Here is a 26,192-nt window from a genome sequence, read left to right as displayed (position 1 = left end):
AGAATTCGATCACTAGTCAAAGTGATACACAGGCTGGTAATTCTGATCCTCCTAACTGTTAGCATCTCATATGTGCTAGTTGATGGCTTGTGGTCACTGCCTGTTTATTGAGAGACAGTGCATGAATGCTGCGGTTCCCCTCAGTTGCACACTGTAGGACATACATATAAGCAAGACAGTGGCAGCTGGCACATGCCTGAGCTGTGAATGCGAGACACTTTGCGACAACAAGAGACTACGTAGGTGTCTTCCCAGCTGGCTGACAGTGTGGACAGTTACGTGTAGGCCTCCAGCATCTGCCCTTTTCTAATTTGTCTTAAATAAATTGCTTGTCTATCCTGTTCCTATCCTATGTTGGCTGGAGTAATTGTTTTTACAGTGTACATTTAGCAGTGTGCTGTGACTGGATTTTCCTCCATCATTTATTTACGAATACACTAGAAACAGCCTTATAGCGACATCACACACAGATATGTACTTGTTGCATTGAGTTATTTGTTTAACGTGAGATAGGTGTGACTTTGGTACTGGCAGTTTTGCAGATTAATGACATAATTTATAGTATTTGGCTACATACTGTAATGTCAAAGTGTTTTACCTAATAAATTATAGTAATATTTATTGCCATCATTCCTCATCCACGATCACCAAGAATACTAAGGACTGCAAAAGACTACTGTGGAATATGCATAGATTACAAATGGATGACAGCAACTATTTCTTGTGGCTTATAAACTGCAATGTCTGTATTATAAATTGACCATGTGATCATGACATCACATTCGGCTACGAGTGTTAAAAGTAGAATACATAATCACACTACCAATAAAAATTACATTACACGATTAGAGGATATTGTGTGAGTTTTGTGGAGGCCCTGCAGCTTCATGACCAGCCCTGGGTTAACAACACTGTGAGCTCTGTCAGCTACTGCTGACTGAAATGAAATCTGATACAAGTGCAGTACCTGTTGCTACAATTGGGAGATGGGGATATAATGGACATGGCCTATACCTGAATAGGAGAGGATTAAACACCTTTCAGCCGTCTAGTTTCCAACATTATTTTATTTGGCAACCAGTTTTAGCGTTTTATTATGCCATCTTTAGGCCCCTAACCAACTTATAGGAAGATTCTACCTCAATTGTGATCAAAACAGGGGTCAGCAATACTGGTACTAGTAGATTTTTCCTATAGAGATCACTTCAATCATCATCTGCCAACTATTGGCAGATGATGGTGGAAGTGATTGCTGTATAGCAAAAATTTGCTAATGCCAATATTGCTGCTCCCTGTTTTGATGCGCAAATTAGATACATAGACTTACACTGAAAGACTGTACAGGCATAAATCCATTAGCTCACAGATACACTCCATAATCCAGAAAGCATCACACTGCCACACACACACACACACACACACACACACACACACACACACACACACACACACAAAACCCATGCTGCTGGCACTGTGGTAAGTTTGACACACACCCATACATCGAAACACTAAAAATTAATGTACATGAACATCACAGTGTTTGCAGACACCAAGACATGACACTTGCACATGCAAATTATCTGTACACCCATCCTGACATAAGTCCACTGGTGAGTGAAAGATAAGACCCAGCTCCTGTCACCTCGCAAATAAGTAGAGAGGTAACACTGCTGGCAGTTGCAGTCAAGGGCACTGAAGATGGCGTAATAAAATGCTGAAACTGGTTGGCAAATAAAGTAAGGTTGGAAACTAGACAGCTGAAAGGTGTCTAATTTGACATCCTGTATTGAACAGCTGAGTCCCACAACCAGCAATAGAAAGATGGACATACAGAGGAAAAATAGATTTGACTGAGCTTCTTGCAGATAATATACGAGGTACCTCTTTTAGGTTAGAATTAAGATTGAGACACCCTGTTTGGAAAGAAGTGAAAATGACAGAACGACCAAAAAAGTAAGGTCAGCTTCTGTCAACCCAAAATATCAGAGGGTTGAGTAATAATGTAGAAGAGCTTCTTGTCTGTTTGGAAAATTTACAAAGCTCTAAAAAGATAGGCATTAGGCATCCTGTGCCTGTCTGAGCACCATGTAACCACAGGGTTAGATACTTTACATATAAAAGATTACACAACAGCAGCTTACTGATGCAGAACTAACATGGGAAAAGGAGGAGTTGCTACGTATATTAAGATAGAACACAAATTCAAAACCATTGAGACAAATAGATTTTGTAGTGACAGCATAAAGATGTGTGTGCTTGCGAATTAATACTGGAAAATAGTTCACTTTTAATTCACACTAGGAAATTTTGAACTGTTTATGAGGAATCTGGATTCCTTACTGCACTATCTATCAGACAGCAGCAAACAGTTAAGAGTGTATGATGACTTCAATGTAGATTTTCTAAAGGATTCTGTTCATCTGCTTAGTTGAATGGTAATGTGCTTGCCTACCATTCAGTGGGCCCAGGTTCAATTCCCAGATGAGCTGGGGATTTTCTCCACCCGTAGACTAGGTGTTGTACTGCCCTCATCATCTCATCACCAACAATGTGCAAGTCACCCAATGTGGCATCACTTGAAATAAGACTTGCACCTGGAAAACTTATTTGGATTCTACAATTTGATCTCAGTAATTAACTTCCCAGCATAGGTGTCTAAAGACGGTAGGACCCTAACTGATAATGTTGAAGCAAGAAAAAAACTCTTTACCCAGTAACAAATGCTCTTTCTGATCATGATGCACAATTAGTTAGCATAAATAACATAGTGTCTTACAATATGGATACTCCTCAGTGGATATGCGTGTACCACTTTATGTACACAATGCAAATCTTTGAGTTTCAAGCTGAGGTTACATAATTTTTCACTGCATATCTGGTGCCATTTTCTAATACTACACTCTTAAAATAAATAATAAAGCATAAGTATAAATGAAAATATTAATAATAATAATAATAATAATAATAATGTGTGTGCTTGCGAATTAATACTGGAAAATAGTTCACTTTTAATTCACACTAGGAAATTTTGAACTGTTTATGAGGAATCTGGATTCCTTACTGCACTATCTATCAGACAGCAGCAAACAGTTAAGAGTGTATGATGACTTCAATGTAGATTTTCTAAAGGATTCTGTTCATCTGCTTAGTTGAATGGTAATGTGCTTGCCTACCATTCAGTGGGCCCAGGTTAATACTGGAATTATACAAATTATACTGGAACAGAACCATTATAACAGATAAAACAACGCCACATAACAAACCTGACATCATACTCACCAATAAAAAGAAGAAATTAACACAACTAATCGAAATATCCATACCCAATACAACAAATATACAAAAGAAAACAGGAGAAAAAATTGAAAAATACATCCAACTGGCTGAGGAAGTCAAAGACATGTGACATCAGGATAAAGTTGACATCATACCAATTATACTATCAACTACAGGAGTCATACCACACAATATCCACCAGTACATCAATGCAATACAGCTACATCCAAACATATATATACAGCTACAGAAATCCGTAATTATTGATACATGTTCAATTACCCGAAAGTTCCTAAATGCAATATAACACATACCGTACAGTTAAAAGGAAGTGACGCTTGATCAAGGTCCGCGTCACTCCATTTTTAACCGGACTTAACGTCTGAGAAAGTGAAGATAATAATAATAGCTAACACCCTTGCCGCAGTGGTAACACTGGTTCCCATCAGATCACTGGAGTTAAGAGCTGTCAGGCTTGGTCAGCACTTGCTTGGGTCACCATTCAGGCCTATCGAGCACTGTCGGCAAATGGGATGCATTAAGCCCTTTTGAGGCTAATTGAGGAGCTACTTGATTGAGAAGTAGCGGCTCCAGTCAGGTAATCTGATAAAGACTGGGAGAACGGTATCCTGACCACATGCCCCTCCATATCCACATCCAGTGACACTTATCAGCTGAGGAGGACACAGCGGTCAGTTGGCATCATTTGGCCTTCTGAGGCCTATTCGGGCAAGGCGAAGGGGTGGGGGTGGGTGATAATAATAATGGATGGACAGCTACTTACTTTCAAATGTGGCAGTCTTCTTCTTCTTCGTATTCTGCCGGGAGATGCTTATCCCTGCTGTTAGTGCTTCTCCTTTCTTCTATGACATACAGACCTTGAATGACTCCTATTGGTGAGAGTAAACTGCCACAGGCAGTGGAGCCCCACAGCTACTGGCTGAGAGCAACAGTGTATGACATCATTGACATGCGACTGGCAAAGAGAAAAGTGGAGGAGGAGAGGGGAGGGGAGGGGAGGGGTGGGGTGGGGAGGGGGGAGGGGGGAGGAGAGGTGACCCTGAAGATAAATCATGTGACTGCCTTTGCTGTAACCTGACACCAGAACTGGAACCTGATACTCAAGGTCAAGGTCATTTCGTACATCCACTGCTACCCCACTTGGAGAAGCTGCTATGTTTTGTCCAGTTGAGGGTATTTGGTAGCTTTCCTTTTTCTGTTGGTATTGGTTCAGTTTTATGATTGAATTTCCCATTTTGTTGACACAACCTTTTTCTCCAATTCCTTTTCTTCTGTTTTCTTCTGAGAGATTTTGCTTATGGTTTAATTGTAGACACTGATTTATGAAATATGTCTAATTGTCATTCTTCTTAAATGTACATGATAGGTAAACATTACCATGGACTTATCTCACAACACAAAACAAATACCTGCTATCCTTATCATCCAAGGTGCACTTTCATTGCCTATATTCTTTTTTATCAATTTCAGAACATTTTTCAACAGCTGGTTCATATGTTCACTAGTTACCATCGACACATGAGCTCTGTAAAACAAACAAAAGTTATTAGTAAGTGAGAAAAACTGACATATGAAAAGTAGTCTAATACACATTTACAATTACAGTGCCAGTGAGAAGCACTCAAAGTCACCTTGTAAATCATATAAGGTTCACTGTTGTGACAGTGCTACGACATTCAAAAGTGCCGCTATGTTAGTACGCGAACACGGCGATAGAGGCGCTCCGCAGCTCGGTCGAGCGCGGGAGCGCCACCTGGTTATGAACGGCGCCGGCCGCATGTCACGGCCCGGCAGTCGAGTGACAGATACGGAGTTAGTAACATGTAACCCGCGAGTGTTTCTACTTTTGTATCTCCACGCACTTTATTAGTGATTAAAGGTTATAACACTTTTTGGCGACGAGGTCGGATATTTTTTTTCCCTGCGTTGTGGCCTTGTGTGTTCGTGTCGGGGCAGACATGGAACAGCTTATGCAAGCGCTTATTGAACAACAAACACAGCTGACGGCTGCTATTCAGGCGCAACAAACACAGCTGACGGCTGCTATTCAGGTGTTGTCGACGTCGCTTACTCATCGTCTGTCTTCCTCTTCTCCGCCTCCGTTTCCTCCTTATGACGAGGCCGCTGAAGACTGGGAGGATTATGAGAAGCGTTTGCGGCAACACTTCTTGGCTTTCGGTGTTGTCGACGCTCCTATGTGTAAGTCGTTATTTCTATCCTGGATTTCCCCACGGATCTATCAGCTGTTATCTCAGTTAGCCCCTCTGCGGGAACCTGCCTCTCTGTCCTTCCAAGAAATGTGCGACTTATTGTCTAACTATTACCGAAAAAACACCCATGTCGTTGCCGCCCGCGTGGCTTTCTACCGGTGTCGTAAACAGCCCCATCAATCTTATCGGGCTTGGGCGGCGGAACTACATGGTCTGAGTCGGAAATGTCAGTTTGTCACGGACACTCATCATGAGTCTTACACTGATTCAATGGTTCGGGACGCTATTTTACGGCTTGCTCCTGATAAAGAAGTTCGGCAACGTGCCTTACAATTGCCAAACCCGTCGTTGTCGGAAGTTCTCAGCATCGCTCAATCGTTTGAAGTGTCTCACGCTGCTGGTGCGCAAATAGATGCGTGGTGTGATGTAGGCGCTGTACACACCACTTTCGACGCAGACAATGTGCCTGTTCCACAGGAAAACGACGATGTGGCGGCGGTGCACTCGCGTCAACAACGTCGCGTTGGGCCGCCACGCTCGCAGCGAAAACAGCAACCACAGAAGCAGGCTCGTTCCGCCCTTCCTTCTTGTCCACGTTGTTTCGTACAGCATGACAGAGCCGCGTGTCCAAAACGTTGGGCCACGTGTAATTCATGTAGGAAAAAAGGCCACATTGCTTCTGTGTGTCAGTCCCCTAAAGTTCCTGTCGACGAGGACGAGGCATCGGACATGGATGTTAACTGTGTGCTTTCTCAAACGAATAAGTTGTTTGTTACTGTTCGTGTTCTGGATAAAGACATTCGCATGCAAGTGGACACTGGCTCTGCAGTAACTCTCATTAATTCTCGCACGTATTTGGAGTTAGGCTCCCCTTCCTTGTCTCCAGTTACGCGAAATCTACGAACTTATAATAAGCAGAAAATTCCTATCGTTGGCCAGTTTGATGCTTCCACTGCCTACAAGTCTGTTGTTAGGCCCCTCACGTTTTATGTGGTGGATCATGCGGGCACTGAAAACCTGTTCGGTTATGATGCTTTCCAGTTGTTTGGGTTTTCCATTGATGATGATGTGCACCTCATATCTGAGGACGTTCCGTATCAACAGCTGGATGGCTTGTGTTCTGAATTCTCGTCCGTGTTCTCTGCGGGTCTGGGTCGGGCCAAGGATTTTGAAGCCCACATTACTCTTAAACCTACGGCTCGCCCTAAGTTTTTCCGGGCACGCCCTATTCCGATGGCGTTGCGTGCGCCTGTCAAAGCTGAGATAGACAGGTTAACGGCTTCGGGGATTCTCCTTCCTGTTACCTCCAGCGAATGGGCATCGCCCATCGTGGTGGTTTCTAAACCGAACGGGAGTCTGCGATTGTGTGGTGATTTTAAAGCCATTGTCAATGCTCAAAGCCTCATTGACACTTATCCTCTTCCCCGTCCTGAGGAGTTATGTACCAAGCTCGCTGGGGGCCAGTTCTTTTCCACACTTGACTTATCGGAGGCGTACCATCAGTTGCCGCTGGATGCATCTTCCAAGGAATTTCTCGTCATCAACACTCCTTGTGGGTTGTATCAGTACCAGCGGTTACCATTTGGCGTCGCTAGCGCGCCGGCCATTTTTCAGCGGTTTTTGGAACAGCTCACGGCTTCCGTTCCCGGCTGCATCAACTACCTGGATGACATTGTTGTCACGGGGGCCTCCACTGAGGAGCACCTTCGCAATTTGCGTTCACTGTTTCGGGTTCTGCATTCAGCAGGGTTGAAGTGCAATCTGGACAAGTCTCAGTTCTTCCAACCCTCCATTGTGTATCTTGGTTTCCACTTGTCCCGTGAGGGTATACGTCCTCTACGACAGCACGTTGCGGCCATTACCGCTCTACCCCGGCCGTCTACGGTCAAGGAACTTCAGGCGTTTCTAGGCAAGGTTGCTTATTATCACAAATTCATTCCCTCCGCGGCGGCGGTGGCTCATCCTCTGCATCAGCTGTTACGAAAAAACGTTCCTTTCTGTTGGTCCGCCGAGTGTGAGCAGGCTTTTGTCCGCCTGAAGGCTCATTTGCAGTCGGCGCCTTGTCTTGCCACATTCCGTCCAGGTCAGCACTTGGTTCTGGCGACTGACGCGTCCCAGTATGGCCTAGGGGCTGTTCTCGCCCATCGGTATGAGGATGGGTCGGAACGACCCATCGCCTACGCTTCCAAGACCCTCAACGATGCCCAACGGCGTTACTCTCAAATAGAAAAGGAGGCGCTCGCTATCATTTATGCTCTGAAAAAGTTCAGCGTTTTTTTGTATGGTTCTAAGTTTCACCTCATCACCGACCACAAACTGCTGGTCTCTCTGTTCAGCCCCTCGGCGTCGCTTCCGGATAAGGCAGCTCACCGCCTGCAACGTTGGGCCTTATACTTGTCTCGTTTTCACTATGAGATTCACTATCGCCCCACGGCCCAGCAAGCCAACGCTGACGCGTTGTCGCGTTTGCCGATGGGCCCCGACCCGGTTTTCGATCGCGATGAACTCCTCTGTTTCCACATTGATGAGGAAGAACGTCGTGCGGTCGAGGGTTTTCCACTTACAGGTTCGCAGGTCACGTCGGCTACTGCGCGGGATCCGGTCCTGCGTCAGGTGATTGGTTTTGTTCAGTGGGGTTGGCCGGACAGGACCAAGGGCCGGGCGTCGGATCCCCTTCGCAACTACCATGCCTTGCGCCTTCGTCTGTCTGTTCGTGAGGGTGTTGTTCTTCTGGCCACGGATGGCGCATCTCCACGGGTTGTGGTGCCCGCCTCTCTTCGCAAAGCTGTTCTCAAACTATTGCATGAGGGCCATTGGGGGATTTCTCGGACTAAGTCCCTGGCCCGCAGGCACGTTTATTGGCCCGGTATCGATTCGGACATCGCCCACATGGTCGCTGCGTGTGATCAGTGTGTTCAACAACTGGCTGCGCCTCGTACTCTGCCCTCTCCGTGGCCTGATCCGGTGCAGCCGTGGGAACGGGTGCACGCTGACTTTGCCGGCCCCTTCCTCGGCACTTATTGGCTACTGTTGATTGACGCCTTCTCGAAGTTTCCGTTTGTTGTTCGCTGTCCGTCGCCCACCACTGCGGCGACGACGCTGGCTTTGTCAAAAATCTTTGCGCTAGAAGGTCTTCCATCCACGATTGTCACGGACAATGGCCCTCAGTTCTCTTCGCAGGCCTTCCGTGATTTTTGTACTGGACAAGGGATTCATCATGTTACAGCACCGCCCTTCCATCCGCAATCGAATGGGGAGGTCGAGCGCCTTGTCCGCACTTTCAAAAGCCAAATGAAAAAATTCCTTAGTGATTTTTCCACAGATGACGCTCTGTTGCAATTTCTGAGTTCTTATCGCTTCACGCCTCTGGGTGATCGCAGCCCTGCTGAACTCTTGCATGGCCGCCAACCGCGCACCCTACTGCATCTACTTCACCCTGTCAGGCCTTGTACTGTGTCCCCTAGTGCGGGAAAATACCCGGTGGGCGCCGACGTGTGGGCACGGGGGTATGGATCTCGCCCTAAATGGATTCCAGGGGTGGTCCAGGCTCTTCGCGGCCGCCGGCTTTGTGAAATACGTACGGACGACGGCATGGTTGTTCGCCATTACGACCAGATGCGCCCACGAGTGGTGGCCACGCCGGTACCACCGCCCCTTCTTTCGTCTCCACCAGCCCGAGAAGCCAGTCCTGTCGCTGCTGCCGATCTTCCGGGCGTGTTGCTGCCGCCGCCGTCGCTACCGCTTCCGAGTACGCCGGAACCGGCCCCAGTCGCGACGCCGCCTTCTCCGGGACCCATCTCGCTGGAGCACACCCCCAGGTCCACGACACCTATGGATGCTGCTCCGGAGTTTTCACCCATCATCTCGTCCAGGAGGCACGTTCCACGCGCCAGCTTCCGTTCTGGACATTTTCGACCATACTCTCGTGTTTCTCCGCGGGATCTTCTCGGGACCTCCCAACAGGCCATGGATGTCTCCGCACTGTCCGTGTCTCCACGAAAGTGAGCGTTTTTTTTCAAGGGGGGAAAAGTGTTGTGACAGTGCTACGACATTCAAAACTGCCGCTACGTTAGTACGCGAACACGGCGATAGAGGCGCTCCGCAGCTCGGTCGAGCGCGGGAGCGCCACCTGGTTATGAACGGCGCCGGCCGCATGTCACGGCCCGGCAGTCGAGTGACAGATACGGAGTTAGTAACATGTAACCCGCGAGTGTTTCTACTTTTGTATCTCCACGCACTTTATTAGTGATTAAAGGTTATAACATTCACTTATCCTATAAACGTTTACAGAAAGGCAGCACTGTGTTGCCGGAGTAGTCAGTGATCTAGTTTGATTATTTTATATAAACAGAACTGTCTAGATTATTTTTTTAAGAAGTTGTGATGACTGGTTTCAGCCAGTTTAACCCATCTTCAGGTTTAAAAGTTAAATACCAGACTGTTGCTACCATTATCAGCTGGTATGGACCACATCTTTTCAGTTACAATGCAACACAACTGCCTACACTGGTGGTAGAAACAGTCTGTATTTTAGCTTTAAATCTGATGGCCTAATTTGGTAACTCCAGCTATTACAAATTCTTAAATGTGATCTACACTGTTTTGTTCATATGATATAACAAATGTTTGTTGATAATAAATATATTATTACCTGCAGCCCTTATGAATAAAGGAAAATTAAATACATAAATTCTAAATTTGTATAACTATTTTGGCTGGTGCATGATCATGTTTAATAGACACAGTTCCCAATAAATCTAACAAAAATACACACAAAATACTTATGGAAGGTCTTGTCTATGGAACTGCAGTTCTTTTCTTCAAAGTGTGCAGGAGAGGGGAGGGGGGACGGGGCGGGGGGGGGGGGGGGAGGAGCTGAGACCATTCAGAATCAAATTTAGAGAAATCTGCAAGCAGCAAGGAGGAATGACAGTAAGGACAAAGGGAATCGTGCCTGTAGGCTCAAAGTTTATAGGTTAGCGAGCAATGGACGGCTGTTAGATCAGAGCTGATGTAAAAGCCTCGCTTTATTGTTTACCTTGTCAGGAGGAGGAAGAGGAGGAGGAGGAGGAGGAGGAGGAGGGGAGGGGGAACTAGTGAAGGTGGAGGTAGTCAACTGAATGAAGAGTCTGGGGGAATAAGTTAACATAGGAACACTACACAGAATGGGAAGGAAAGTGTTAGGATGGGGCTAGAAAAATAAATGGAAAAGGAGGAGCATGTACAGGGGATAAAGCTGGGAAACGGGTCAGAAAGCAAAGGGATAGAATGGAAAAAAGAAGGAGCTTTGGGGGGTAAAACCCATTTTGGAATTTGAGCAAAATTGTTACTATGGGGGTGGGTGCAAAAAGTCTGGTGCTGTTTAACTAGCACTTAGGTCTTGTAAGTCGTGAGATAATGCATGCATGCAACTGAATAATTTGTATTTGTCCATATCTTCAATTAGCTTTACTGCACTCATCTCTACAATGAAACCAGCACAATGAGTATATGGGGTGTCCTAGGAGGAATGCTGAATATTCAGGGATATGAAAGGAATGATCTTTTGAACAAAAAGGTCTAGTAAAAATAGGCTTTAAAATGTATACCTTAAGAGCTATGAGCACTTGTTCAGTAGAAGAAATGTTTCACACCAGCGAAGAAGAACAAGTACTTCCAGCTCTTAAGGTATGCACTTAAGAGCCCATGTTTAGCAGACATTTCTTTTTTGTTTTGGTCCATGCTACCACCCCTGTAAATATGGGAAGCAAAGAGCCTGCTGTAAAGAGATTTGTTTCACAGTATCAAAAATGAAGAGGTGCTTACAGCTCTTGAGGTATGCCCTTTAGAGATCATGTTTTCTAGACTTTTTGTTTCACAAGAATCAGAATTTTTATTGGCCCATAACATTATAAATTAAATCATAGATTTAATGTACAGGGGACTCACCAACACTGCAATTACAATTCAAATGTGTTACAGGAACAATATACAACAATAGCATTAATATAAAAACATACTTATTACAGCCAGTTACTTGACATAAAATTGGTATGCTTAATTAACAAATTGTGTCTACCATTTGCTTGATTGCTCAGATTTTCACTTTATCATTCAGAATATTTTCTGAGGAGAAAAAGCATTACTGCCCTAATAACTTTTGTAACTTTTGTTTTGGTTGCCCCACTCCATACTGTGGATTTGTTTCTTTTTTTAAAATGTTGCAGATTTCCATGCACATATACTCTGGGGTTTCGAATATAGCTGTAATCTGTGCGTAGGAAGCATGAAATACCCCCTGCTCCTAGAGCTGTACTGATGTTTAAAGTTATTGTCTATGAATAATGATCCTGTATACAACAATAATCACTTTGTAAATGTACAAACAGGGGTATTAACAGTGGGTGACAGAATTCTTTTGGTTTTTGCATTACACCTATTTGTAACAATTGATTCTGTAACTTTAATATTCTAATAATTTTGCTTGTGTTACCACAAAAAATAATGCCATACCTTAAAACTGATTCAAAATAGCTGTAGTAAACTACTATTCTCATCTCCATGCTAGTTGAATATGACACAGTCTTCACTGCACAGGTCAGGCTGTTTAACTTACTTGCTAAATACTTTATGAGTCAAAACCAGGATTAATTTTGGTTTAGATGCATTCCTAAAACTTTTACACAGCCCACTTCTTTCAGTTCTTGGTTTTGTATGATTAATGTGAGTTTAATTTACTTTAAAGTTTTTAAACTGCAACAAAAATGTTTTTCCAATATTCAGTTTCAATTCATTTAGATGGAACTAGTTTTCTAAGCTCTCTGGTAGATTTGTAACAGTTGAGAGAATATGTTCCCAGACAATGCTTTCGACAAGGGTGGGAGTATCTTCAGTGAACAAAACTAAGGGTAAATTTATGTTTAGTGGCAAGTCGTTTATGTAAAGTAGAAGCAGATTTTGACTGAGAATTGACCCTTGTGGAACACCTCATGAAATAATGATCCTTTTAGAGAAGGAATTTCCCTTGCTCGATGATATAACTACCCTTTGTTTTCTGTTTCGGAGGTATGACATAAACTGCTCTAAAATGCAACCCCCAATTCCATATCTTTCCTTCAACAATGGATGATCCAGGATGGAATAATAGTTGCTACTTACAATGTAGTGGGGATGCTCAGTGGCAGCTAGGCACAACAAAAAGACTTTCAGAAAATGAGCTTTCGGCCAACAAGGCCTTCGTCAGAGACAGAAAACACACACACACACACACACACACACACACACACACACACACACACACACACACACAGATATTCACGAAAATGCAACTCTCACACATGACCGCACTCTCTGGCTGCTGAGAGATCTCACAATAGTCCTACAACTCTTCTCAACTCGTCTAAGGTGAAACTAATTTTTTTCACAAACTCATTAATGGGCTCTATAGTGCTTTGCCTTTTAGAAAGTCTTATAGACTCACTGAAATTATGTTTATCTATTTTCTATAAATTTTTAATTTGCATTACCACCACTTTTTCATATGCCTTTGAAAAAATTGGAAGAAGAGAGATTTGATGGTAGTTCCCCATATTGTCCCTCGAGTCTCTTTTCAACAAAAGGTTTTACCTCTGTGTACTTTAAGGCATCTCAAAAGTGGCCTTCTTCAAGTGATTTATTAATTATAGAGCAAAGAGGGTGAGTTATTATTCTTGTCATAGCCCTGAATATTGACCATTCCTCCTGGAACATTCTATACATGTGCTGGCATACAAATCGCATAAATCACTAGTGGCTCTGACTTAAAGACTGGAGTCCTAATCAGTATCAGCAGTGCAGTATATGGTTGTAGATGGATGCATGGGGTGCGTTTTGCAGCAGGACTAGTTTCAGGGTTGAGAAAAACACTAATTGCAAAATCAGTAAATTTAATCCAGTATTAGTGCATGCATAAATACCTTAGCACATAATGACAGCACACTTACCCCCCAGTTGGACTAACATTGTCTGGTCCCTGTGCCCACCAAAAAGGCAAATATGAACAAAGAAGAGGCAAAATTACATCAATTATGTGTGGAGCATCTGCATGTGACTTGTCAGACTCAACAAACTGATCCACATCACTGAGTACAGTTTCTAGAGTTGGCATGCTTTGTTCCATTCGGGCCATTACATCTGTCAAATTTTGAACAAAACATCCAGATAAAATACTATATAAGAGTAATCCACATATTTTTTAACTAAGTTTCACAACTAAAATACAAACAACTTCAAAATGTTGTTATTTATTTGACATGATGATAAACTTGAAAGAAAACAACTTACAAAGAAATTTGAAGAAAATTGTTAAATAGGTAATGGTGAAAGTTGTACTGAGTCACTGAAGGACACCACTAATCGGAGATGACTTTCAGTGCAGTTAAAATCACTAGCACCCTGCAATAATGTTATTTATAGGAGCAGTAAATTGGCATGCATGTTATCTTTATGAAAAAAATGATGCATACTGGGCAACCTGTTCAAGAAGAATGTCTCATTCCTAAATCTCTGAATTCACAAGATACTTCTAAGAATTTCTGTAAGATGTTATTACAGCATTTTGGCAAATAAAGATTTTAGGCAATTTTATCTCTGACTGTGAAAATTACATACTACTTACCTTGGGCTTCTAAAGAATGGTCAGCTATGCGATTTAATAGTGAGAACTGATTATGCTTGTTTAGATGAGGCTCAAGGAATGCTACTGGGAATGTAGAAGAGAAGGCACCAAGGCAGCTGCCAAGTGCTGGGCGGTGCCTCTCAAGTTCAGTCTTCAGGTACTTCCTGCAAAACAACTTTTTGATGAGAGACAACCATTTTAAGCAACATATTATGCCTAATGTGATTAATGATGATTACCACACATACCTATCATGAGTCAGAGTTGCATCAATTCCGAGAGTGTAGAGACTGCTTAACATTCTGTATGATGCAACCTGGATTTCATCCACTGAAAATTAAAAAGATGTACAGTGAAACTTCTTGGGAATAAAATTATACTCATCCAGAGTATCTGCATGCGGAAACATAAATTACATGCACTTTTACCTTAAATAAACATCCTAGTCTTCTAACAACTCTAGTTTAGAATATCAACAATATTTCATAGTAAAGATGACCCATTGAGATGCAGGCAGGCACAATAAAAAGACTGTTTGCAAATTATAGTTTTTAGGCAAAGCCTTCTTCTTCAAAGAAAAAAAAACATATTCACACTAGCAAGCACACCTCACAAACATGACCACTACCATTGGTGACAGGCATAGCACTGGGAGCTGTGGTGTGGGGTGACAGAAAAAAACAGGGAGCGGAAAAGGAAAGGAGCAGAAAAGGAATGGAGTGGAAAAGGAGACAAGCAGGGGAGGTGAAAGGATGGGTGGGTGCATTGGCAGAGGGTGGCACACAAAGAAGGTGACCGAATGTGAAAAGGAAGGAGACGATAGGACGAGGGGGCAGAAACTTTTGGGTGGAGGGTGCACGGACAGCAGGTTACCACAGGCTGAGGTTGGGATAATTTCTGGAGTAGAGAATTTGTTTAATGTACAACTTTCACCTGCACAGTTCAGAAAAGCTGATGGTGGAGAGAAGGATCCAGATGGCCAGGGTTGTGAAGCAGCCTCTGAAATCGAGCATGTTATGTTCAGCCGTGCATCGTGCCACAGGATGGTCTACTTTGTTCTTGGCCATAGTTTGACAGTGGCTGTTTACTCTGGTGGACAGTGGTTGGTAGTTATACCAATATAAAATGCTGCAACCATTGCACAAACTTTTATACTGGAATGACTACCAACTAGCTGTCCAGCAGGATGAACAGCCACCACCAAACTGTGGCTAAGAGCAAAGTAGACCACCTTGTGGCACAATACACAGCTGAACATAACATGCTTGATTTCAATGGCTGCTTCACAATCCAGGCCATCTGGATCATCCCCTCCACTGCCAGCTTTTCTGAACTGTCCAGATGGGAGTTATCCTTAAAACAAATTCTCTGCTCCAGAAATTATCCCGATCTCAGCCTATGGTAAACTACTGTCCCCAAAACCTCCACCCAACACTTTCCACCTCATAATCCTATGACCTCCTCCCTTTTCACATTGCCTCACCCTTTTCATGTGCCACCCTCTGCCAATGTACTCACCTGTCCTTTCCCCTTCCCTGCTCCTCTCCTTTCCTGGGGAGGGGGGAAATGGGGAGCAGAAAATTCCATTACCCCCCTCCCACCTCCCAACATTGCACCTGGTAGTCTCTAGCACCTGCACACCCCACCAAATAGTGCTATCCCCCCCCCCCCATACCCTGCTATCCCTCCCCCTTCCCTGCCCCAATCCAGATTGCTATTCATGTGACAATCACGTTTGGGTCAGAGTTGCCAATGGTAGCAGTCATGTGGGTAAGGTGTGCTTGCTTTTGTGAATGTGTGTGGGTTTTGTCTGCTGAAGACAGCTTTGGCCGAAAGCTACGATGTGTAACAGTATTTTTTGTTGCACCTGCCTGTAGCTCAATGTGTCATCTTTATGGTGAGTAGCAATCTATTCATTTTACTCTTCCTCATTCAAATAACTCATGTCTTCATGTAAATGCCTGTTGTTGTTGTGGTATTCAGTTCAGAGACTGGTTTGATGCAGCTCTCCATGCTACCCTATCCTGTGCAAGCTTCTTCATCTCAAAGTAAATGTCTATTGAGATTAATGCCTATTGAGATTAATACAACACTGACTTTATGTTTTTAGGTCTCCAGTGGAGCTGTCAACTCCATTTTTGTTCACAATATTTTGACAACTAATCTAGTCATATTTGCTGGATGCTGCAGGCAGTGGTCTTATATGAGTGTGCTCACTGCTTAATCTCTGACATTTATGGGTTTTATGCTCTTATTTACAAGTGAATTTTTGTTTTAATTTAATTTTAATAGTGTTTGGTGTACATACCATACAGTTAGGACTATGTTTATATGTAGTACATCTAATTATTGCAAAAAATTATATTAGTAAATACTTGCTGAAACCAATATCAGTCACATGTAAATAATATTTGATTTGGATAACCTTCTGTGGTTGAGTTGCACAAACTAGACAATGAGCCTCTAACACTCATCCTGTGAAGGTGCATGGCGAACTTTTCACTAAGAAAGCACATCCTCAACACTGACATTACGTGTCATCTGCCATAAGTAAATAGTAAACCATGATCTTGTGGGAGAAGCAGGTTGCACATTATAGTACTTGTCCCCTCTCTGCCTGAGCATTCCTTCACACTCTTCTTTCCACTCATTATACTTCCTCATTTTCAGATCAGGCATGTAATCAGATGCAGTGGAATTAGGGCTAAGTAAGTGCTCCTTGTGTGCTGCACCCTTTGCATGCAGGTCCAATGAGTCATTTTCCTGGAGGCCTTGGTCTGACTAAATTCAGAGAAAGTTTATCAAAATTCTAGATTGCTGTAGCTCATTCATTATCTGCATTATATTCATAAGATGAACACTGTTGTTCCCCCAGACTGGTGGTATGCTGAAAGCTGATAGTTCACTTCATTATTGAGAAATGATCCTGAACAAGTTCAGTTCAAGTTGCTTGACGAACTGGGGAGCTTATCTCTTGTACAATAAATCTGTGGTAAAAACCAATGGGTTCTCCTGGAGGGAGTACGATTGTTCTGCTTGGAGATCAGGACAAAAGTACGTGTTGCTCACATATGGTTGACGAGTTATTTTCAACTTGTCAGAAGTTGAAGATGCATCTCCTGCTTCCACTCTGATACAAACTGTAAGCCATTGGCAATGCGTTTTGTCTAATTTGCTGAGGACTTGACACCACTGTGGTAGATCACACTAAGTTAGACTCCTAGCACCTGCTACAGTCTTCAGTGTACATTTGATTTTTTGTACCTCTTGTTTTTACTTTATAAAACATACATTTCCTCAGAGGTTTCTTGCTTCAACAAATGAGACAGCAAAACTGAGAACTGGACCACAAGCCATGTTTAAATTGAAACCCTGCATTTTGTGTTGTTCTCTTGAATATATTGTTACTCTTTCATATTTCACTCTTGGGAAGCAGACAGATGTATGAACTAAGGAGGTGATGGAAAGTAATTTCCAAATGTTGAATAATCTGATGATTGGGTAGAAAAAAAGTGTTCCTTTTAAACAGTGGTTACTATTTAACAGCACACTATTTGCTTCGAGAGAAAAGTGATGACTGGCCCAAAGAATCTCCTGTAGCTCAATGAATTTCTGGGCAATGGAGATCTCCATAGCTTGGATTCTGCACAACACAATCAGATATGAAGATGCATCTCCTGCTTCCACTCTGATACAAACTGTAAGCCATTGGCAATGCGTTTTGTCTAATTTGGTGAGGACTTGACACCACTGTGGTAGATCACACTAAGTTAGACTCCTAGCACCTGCTACAGTCTTCAGTGTACATTTGATTTTTTGTACCTCTTGTTTTTACTTTATAAAACATACATTTCCTCAGAGGTTTCTTGCTTCAACAAATGAGACAGCAAAACTGAGAACTGGACCACAAGCCATGTTTAAATTGAAACCCTCACCTGTGGTCATAATGTTTACTGACATTCATACTATCCCGGTAACATTTGCAGCCTGGACTGTGAAGCTAATGTTGTTTCTCATTTCATGATTACACTTCAGTAGCACTCAGTGACAGCTGACTGGAGTTTGGTTGAAGTCCAAGCAGTGACCACACGTCAGTGTCCTGCTTAAAGCATCTGATGAAGATGACAAGGTCAACTTTCACAATATTCTGAACTAAAATAACAACAAAAACTCAAGTGGAACCTCAAAATCAAACCATCATGGCAAGAAAACATCAGAAATCATAAAATAAGTAATTATGTTACTCTTAATTTCTCACAGAAGAATTTACAGGCAAAGTATGTGTGACTTTGTTCCACCTTATCAATTCTCAATTTGATTTTAAAAAATAAATTTTCTTACATAAGAGATCGCTTCCATATTCACAGGCTGCAAGATGATCAAACATTGCAGTAAGAACAGGGAGAACGACTCCATTAATGTAGGACAATGAAGTTGATGTCTTCAGGTGAGTCCCTCGCAGGTGACTATAACGGCCCTTCACAAAGAGGAAAGTAAGTTTGATTATGGTAGTTTCATGTTCCAATAGTTTTAAATTATAAGGTCATTGTGAACATTCTGTTACTACTTACTTCCTGCAGGTTTTGTATTGTGTGTCCAAGATCATCAGCAACATTATTGAAAAATGTAAGCATTGATGTTCGGATGAATTCTGGACAGTTCTTCACGAGAGACCTACAGAACAAAAACAGACATTATTGTGGCATAATGAGAAATATAAAGACGATCTATTTTTAGTAAATCTTTAAGCTTTGTATTCTAACATTTTGAAATTTATTAATATTTTCTGTGAAGGTTTGCCAAGCCTTACTTTGCATCAATGCTCTTGACTAGGACTTGCAGACATCTGACTGATATTCTAACATCAGCTCCAAAGGCAGCCAGGCGAGATCTTAGCAAACTAGCAAGTTTGCAGAATAAGCTGGAATATAAAAATTGCTTTGTTTAATAAGTCAGAGACACATGTCAAATGGGATAAACAACTGAAATATTCATTAGAAAGTGTAAGGAAATTGAAAGAAAAAACTGATGCATAACCTAAACAATAGTGAAATTGTAATAGAAGAGCTTAATCCACTCCCTCGATTATTCAGGCTCTGTGGTGCGATTATTCAGGCTCTGTGGTGAAAAGTCATAAAGACTGAATTACAAAAGCTGTAGCAACAATCAAATGACCAATGTCAGCTAACTGCACACATGCCTGTAAAGTGAAGGCATTGTATGGAGGGTAGACTGGGTACAATTTTACTCCATCTTTTTCCATATGTGTTGTTTGGGATGAACCACTGTAAGTGCATCTCTGTGAAAGCTTGAGTTGTTTGGATTTTACCATCATGAGTAATATGTGAGATTCCTGTGGTAAGAAATGGTTTTTGATTCATCTTGGGGAATAAACTGTCAGAATTTTAAGAATAAGCATTCATATTAAGCATAATGTCTTTCCTAGAGTGTCTAACACTGGAAATTGTTGATCTTTCTGTGCACAGTATCACAATGTGTATTTAAACAACACTGCAGAGAAGTGATTTCTTGCTAAACTAATGCCCAAACAATACAGATATTTTGTGCCTACTTCTGTGCATTATTACACATGTCTGAACAATGTTACTGGTTCTGTGCCAAGCTCTGGTATAGTTCTAAGTCAGCACTTAATTGCATATCACTTTCTTACATCTATGCCAACTGTTAGTTATTAGGGTTTGATCTGACATACTTCCATCTCCTTCCTTTTTTCCAATATACGCTTTCCTCAATACAGTTTCTGCGTAGATGAATGAGACCTTGTAGCTGCCCTTCTTGTCTGCTTTCCTTTCTTTTTTCAACAGAAGCACCCATTTGCCATATTTTATGGACTACAAGACGCACATTTTTCTTCGAAAAATTGCCTCCAAAATTCAGGTGTGTCTTAAACTCAAAATTAATATAAAAATGTTCAGTGTTTGATTTAAAATTTCCACCAGTCTTAAAAATGGTGATACATTCAGTTCTGTGGGAAACTTATCTCTATCTGGCAACACTGGATTCAACTGGCAGCTGCAGTGCACCATCTACATCTACATCTACATGATTACTCTGCAATTCACATTTAAGTGCTTGGCAGAGGGTTCATCGAACCACAATCATACTATCTCTCTACCATTCCACTCCCGAACAGCGCGCGGCAAAAACGAACACCTAAACCTTTCTGTTCGAGCTCTGATTTCTCTTATTTTATTTTGATGATCATTCCTACCTACATAGGTTGGGCTCAACAAAATATTTTTGCATTCGGAAGAGAAAGTTGGTGACTGAAATTTCGTAAATAAATCTCGCCGCGACGAAAAACGTCTTTGCTTTAATGACTTCCATCCCAACTCGCGTATCATATCTGCCACACTCTCTCCCCTATTACGTGATAATACAAAACGAGCTGCCCTTTTCTGCAACCTTTCGCTGTCCTCCGTCAATCCCACCTGGTAAGGATCCCACACGGTGCAGCAATATAACAGAGGACGAACGAGTGTAGTGTAAGCTGTCTCTTTAGTGGACTTGTTGCATCTTCTAAGTGTCCTGCCAATGAAATGCAACCTTCAGCTCACCTTCCCCACAATATTATCTATGTGGTCTTTCCAACTGAAGTTGTTCGTAATTTTAACACCCAGGTACTTAGTTGAATTGACAGCCTTGAGAATTGTACTATTTATCGAGTAATTGAATTCCAACGGATTTCTTTTGGAACTCATGTGGATCACCTCACACTTTTCGTTATTTAGCGTCAACTGCCACCTGCCACACCATACAGCAATCTTTTCTAAATCGCTTTGCAACTGATACTGGTCTTTGGATGACCTTACTAGATGGTAAATTACAGCATCATCTGCAAACAACCTAAGAGAACTGCTCAGATTGTCCCCCAGGTCATTTATATAGTTCAGGAACAGCAGAGGTCCCAGGATGCTTCCCTGGGGAATACCTGATATCACTTCAATTTTACTCGATGATTTGCCGTCTATTACTACGAACTGCGACCATCCTGACAGGAAATCATGAATCCAGTTGCAGAACTGAGACAATACCCCATAGGCCCACAGCTTGATTAGAAGTTGCTTGTGAGGAACGGTGTCAAAAGCTTTCCAGAAATCTAGAAATACAGAATCAAGCGGCCATTACTTCATGCGAATAAAGAGCTAGCTGCGTTGCACAAGAACAATGTTTTCTGAAACCATGCTGATTAAGTGTCATCGTTCCCTTTGAGGTGATTCATAATGTTTGAATACAATACACCAAGAACATGAGTTGTGGGGATTCACACAGTTGCTAACACTGTCTCCTTCCTGTACTGCCATCACAAACCCAGAACAATGTCTCACCTACAATGCATTGTTGCAGTCTACAGTGCCAGTGAACTTGAACTTAAAATGATTTGTGTTATCAGTAAAAATATAAATTTTTGTTAGTAGCTAGTTTTGTAATGGAAAAAAAGAAGGTTATTCACATGATGAGGGCTATAAGTTGAAAGTAATAACATACGCAGAAGAACATGGAAACAGAGCAGCTGAGTGGCATTTCAGCTCTCCACCAACAGAAGAAACCATTCACGATTGGCAGACTAATAAAAATGAACTGAAAAAAATTAGGAAGACTAGATGTGCAAATAGAGGACTAAAAGCAAAATGTATTGAAATGGATTCAAGGACATCTTCAAAATAGCACTAGAATTAATCGAAAATGATACAAATACATGCTCGTAAGCTTGCGATACACTGGAATTTAAAACAGATTGTAAGGGTGGAGTTGGTTGGTGCTACAACTTTAGAAAGCTTTATGGACTTAGCATGCGAACCAAAACCAAATATCTCAGAAATTGCCACAAGAGTATCAAGAGAAAATATTATCTAGCCATCACTTTATTATTCAACATCGAAAGCAAAGCAGTGTGAACTAAGCCAAATAGTGAATATGGACGAAACTCCCTTGTCATTTGCTGTGCCTGTAACTACAAAAACAAGTGGACATGAAAAAGTGCACTTCATTATTGGCCTTTCATGTTGTGCTAAAAGCATTAAACTTCATCCAATGATAATTTTCAAGCACAAAGCAATGCGAAAATCTTCTCAAATACTGCCAGGTGTTGCTGTTCATGTACATGACAAGGGTTCGATGGACAAGGCTGGTATGAAATTATGGATTAACAAAGTGTGGGAGAGAAGGAAATGAGCTTTATTGAAGAAGTTTGCTCTTCTTGTACTAGAGAAGCTTTGTAGTTATTTGAAAAATTCTGTGAAAGAGAAATTGAAACAGGGGAATACAGGGCATGCAGTTATTCAGGGAGGACTTACTTTGCAATTGTAACCTCTTGATGTCTCGATAAATAAACCATTCAAAGTGTATATGAGAAAGGAATGGAACAAATAGATGATGGATAAATCCAACACCTGTGCCGTAGCTTTTTCATGTGCTGGCTACACTAGTTCATGTCAACTGCATCACATCTACAATTGCAAGCACCACCATTTACACCCACACAACCTGTCATATAGTTTGCGATCTTTGAGAATATTTTCACATGACAGTGGATCACAGAAGACCACAGACAATTTATGCTGGCTATTGATAATTTGGACCAGAGAGCAGTGATGACAGTTTTTGATGTAATTTTACACCCACCTCGCCAACAAGCATATGCCGTGCTGAAGACTTCGCTAATCACTCACTGCATGAAGTTATCTGTGCAGACACTTTCACAAGTTCTTTACCAGGAGCAACATTGGGACAGAAATTCGTTGGAATTTTGGAGGCATTTGTGGATCATGGTAGATATTAGCAAAAAATAATATCTAACAAGATGCTGCTACAAATCTAGCAACAACAGCTTCTGCCTGAAGTGCAGTTGACATTAATAGTGTATGAGGGACAACTGTTGGATAAGCTACTGCAAGTAGCTGATAGGCCATATGCCACACTGGAGGTGGCTGCCACGGCATCTGTAGCAGCGACCACTAACAGAGTCACAGCAGAAGTTGACAAACATGCACCTGAGTTCTTGGAGGAGCCAATGCCGAACTGTGCTGCCACTGCCTATCAACAATCACAGAACATCGCTGAAGAACTCCAGACCATAGTTGGAAAGATTACCGTGCAGTTACAGAGCTTAGAGTTACAGATGGCATACATCCAACTGACAGCTGTTACACCCCAGTCAAGGTCAAGCTAAAGCCAACAATATCTGCTGGTACCACAGATGGTTCGACAATTGAGCTATCCCATCTGCGCCACTGAATATTGTGGCACCACTGAATATTGTGGTAGACACCCACCAGACTGTGACTGGAGCAGCACTACACCAAAAGTTATTGAGTTTTTGTTCAAAGCAGCTACAGCACAGACAGAGAAAATCGAGTGAATACAATAGAGAGTTGTTAATGATATACGAGAGTATGAGGCACTTTTTCCCTTACACTGAAGCCCAGCCAGATACAATTTTCACAAACCATAAGCCTATCACATCGGCCTTCCACAACATCAGCGATAAATGTTCGCCATGGCAGTTCTGGGACATAGAGCCTGTCAGTCTGTTCACCAAGGACTTACAGCATACTAGAGATGCAGAGAACATAGTTGCTGACTATCTTCCACAAATCTGCATTCTAATCAGCATCTTAAATTATGATGGACTTGCCACAGCACAAGAGTCAGATCAAGAGCTACAGGACTTACTGACAGATAGGCCCACAAAATTAAGACTGGAGCAAACAGATGTTCCAGGAAGCAAGGTCAAGATACGATGTGACGTCTAATGACAGAGGCCACGGCCCTACATTATACAGCGATTCCAAGATGTGGCATTTGATTCCTGGCCTCACTAATGCCTTCAATGTCAGCATTGCAAAGTACGATGACATGTCAAAGCACAAGTCAGAACTTTTGCAGGATCACTGGCAAGTTTCAGTAATGTACGCCTTGACTTACTGTGTCCACTTCCATCATCAGAGCATTATAGATACTTGCTCATGGCAGCAGATATGTGCACAACATGGGAAGAGCCATAACAGTCACAGACATAGTAGACAAGACATTATCAAACTTGTTCGTTGCACACTGGTTAGCATGCTTCAGATGCCCACTTCATATTATGGTAGATCAGGGATGAAAATAGGAATCTAATCCGTTCAATGAACTGGCTGAACTGTGTGGGTTCCAGCGCCATCATACAACCAGTTATCGTCTGGGGAGTATGGAATGGTAGAAATGTCACACAGAATGTGAAAGCAGCCCATATGTCACGAAGAGAGTTGGATGGAGGCACTAATGCTACTACTCTGAGGTATATGGAGGGCATATAAGGCATGTATAGGTAATATATCATATACAGGTAATATATCAATGAATATAATCAGTTATTGAAAACATAACTGGATTGACATAAAATCTACTCACCAAACAGTGGCAGGAGAAAACACATGTAAAAATTAAGGAGATGTGCAAGCTTTTGGAGACAGTGGCTCCTTCTTCTGGTGGCAGGATTGAAGGGGAAGGAAGAAGGGTGAAGGAAAAGAACTGGTGAGGTTTAGAAAGTGGGGAAGGTTACGGAAAAAGTTGCCCACAACTCTGGTTCAGAGGAGACTTACGGGACAGGGTGAGAAGGAAAGGCTGACTGTGTGGAATGCATCAGATCAGAAAAGACATAGGGGCAAGATGTTGGTTAACATAGGTGGTACAGATAAATAAACAAGCAAACTAGCTCTAAAGGTTGAAAACAGAAGACATTTTGACCAAGATAGGTGACAACAAAGACTGACAAGGATATTACATAAGAAGGAATGCTGGCCAGAAAAGTTAATACATCAATGAAAATAATCAATACTTAAAAACATAATTGGAAAAAAAAAAAAAAAAAAAAAAAAAAAAAAAAAAAAGTCCACTTACCAAGCAGCAGCAGGGAAAAACATATAAGAGTTAACAATATGGGCTAGCTTTTGGAGCCTTCTCATGCCATCCAATAAGTCTCCCCTGACCCAAGGTTCTGGATGACTTTTCCGTAGTTCTCCCCATTTCCTAAACCTCGCTAGTCCTTTTCATTCATCCCAATCAACCTTTCCAGCAGAAGAAGGAGCCACTGATGCCAAAAGCTCGCACATTTCATTAACTTTCCTGCCACCTCCTGGTGAGTAGATTTTTAATCAATCCAATTATATTAAACTCTATGCAGGGGCTGACATGGTCCCCAACAATAGATACATACTTGTGGCGATCCATTGTGCCATCAAGAATCGAGAGATAACCCAGGGAGTGCCACCTCCTCCAGCCTGAACCCTTCCGATGATTGGTGTAAGGTGTTTACTTTCATACATTTCACATTGTACATGCCAATGGCCATCTGTCCAATGGAGCATAAAATGTGATTCATTTGAAAAGGCCCCCTGTCACAACTAAGAGGACATCCAGTTGTGGTATTGGCATGCAGATTCTAGCCCCTGATGCCCATGAAGAGCAGGCAACATGGGAACGTGAACCAAGTGCCTGCTGTGAAGGCCCATACGCAGCAATGTTTGCAGAATATCTGTTATGGAGACCCTGTCAATAGCCCCTTAGTTCATCTCAAAAGTCACTTGCTCAACAGTGGCATGTCTATTCACCCATACACAACTCTGCAGCTGTCGTTTGCCCCTGTCGTCTATGGCCTGTGGTGCACCACAGTTGCCTTGGTGCAGTTTTGGATAGCGTAATTTTGCCATGCACCGAATAATTAAACCCTGGTGGCATGCAAACAATTGCAAAGTTAGCAATTTTGGAAATGCTTGCACCCTTGGCACAAAAGCCAATGATTATGCCATTTAGGGTGTCAGATAAATTGCTCTGTTTCGCATTATAACAATGACTGCACTGTTTTCCACATGCCCCCCCCCCCTCCCCCATCCCCCTGCTCCTCTCCCTGACTCGCCATATTCACCCTCCACTGCTGTTGCTGCCATATGCTGTCTATGAGTGGTTACTGATTGCAAGATGACGTGGAATATAGGCAGTGGTCACATTAATGTGACAGGACCGTGTATGTGTGGGTATGTGTGTGC

At 42.3% G+C, this 26,192-nt stretch overlaps 1 protein-coding gene across 1 annotated transcript in view; it reads right to left on the bottom strand.

Moving 5' to 3' along the window:
• LOC126458188 (ryanodine receptor) overlaps positions 1 to 26,192 on the bottom strand; it is a 740,760-nt gene that overhangs the window by 177,980 nt on the left and 536,588 nt on the right. The window contains exons 64-70 of the mRNA XM_050095064.1: positions 18,953 to 19,063; positions 18,714 to 18,816; positions 18,484 to 18,619; positions 14,391 to 14,472; positions 14,143 to 14,306; positions 13,469 to 13,658; positions 4,707 to 4,822 (exon numbers count right to left, since the gene is read on the bottom strand). Coding sequence (XP_049951021.1) covers positions 4,707 to 4,822; positions 13,469 to 13,658; positions 14,143 to 14,306; positions 14,391 to 14,472; positions 18,484 to 18,619; positions 18,714 to 18,816; positions 18,953 to 19,063 — 902 coding nt within the window. The remainder of the gene's footprint in view (positions 1 to 4,706; positions 4,823 to 13,468; positions 13,659 to 14,142; positions 14,307 to 14,390; positions 14,473 to 18,483; positions 18,620 to 18,713; positions 18,817 to 18,952; positions 19,064 to 26,192) is intronic.

This window comes from Schistocerca serialis, chromosome 2 (genome assembly GCF_023864345.2).
Source record: "Schistocerca serialis cubense isolate TAMUIC-IGC-003099 chromosome 2, iqSchSeri2.2, whole genome shotgun sequence".
In the NCBI taxonomy this organism is placed as follows: domain Eukaryota; kingdom Metazoa; phylum Arthropoda; class Insecta; order Orthoptera; family Acrididae; genus Schistocerca; species Schistocerca serialis.
The sequence above is the reverse complement of the archived record's forward strand: the minus strand, read 5'-3'. Positions and strand labels throughout refer to the sequence as shown.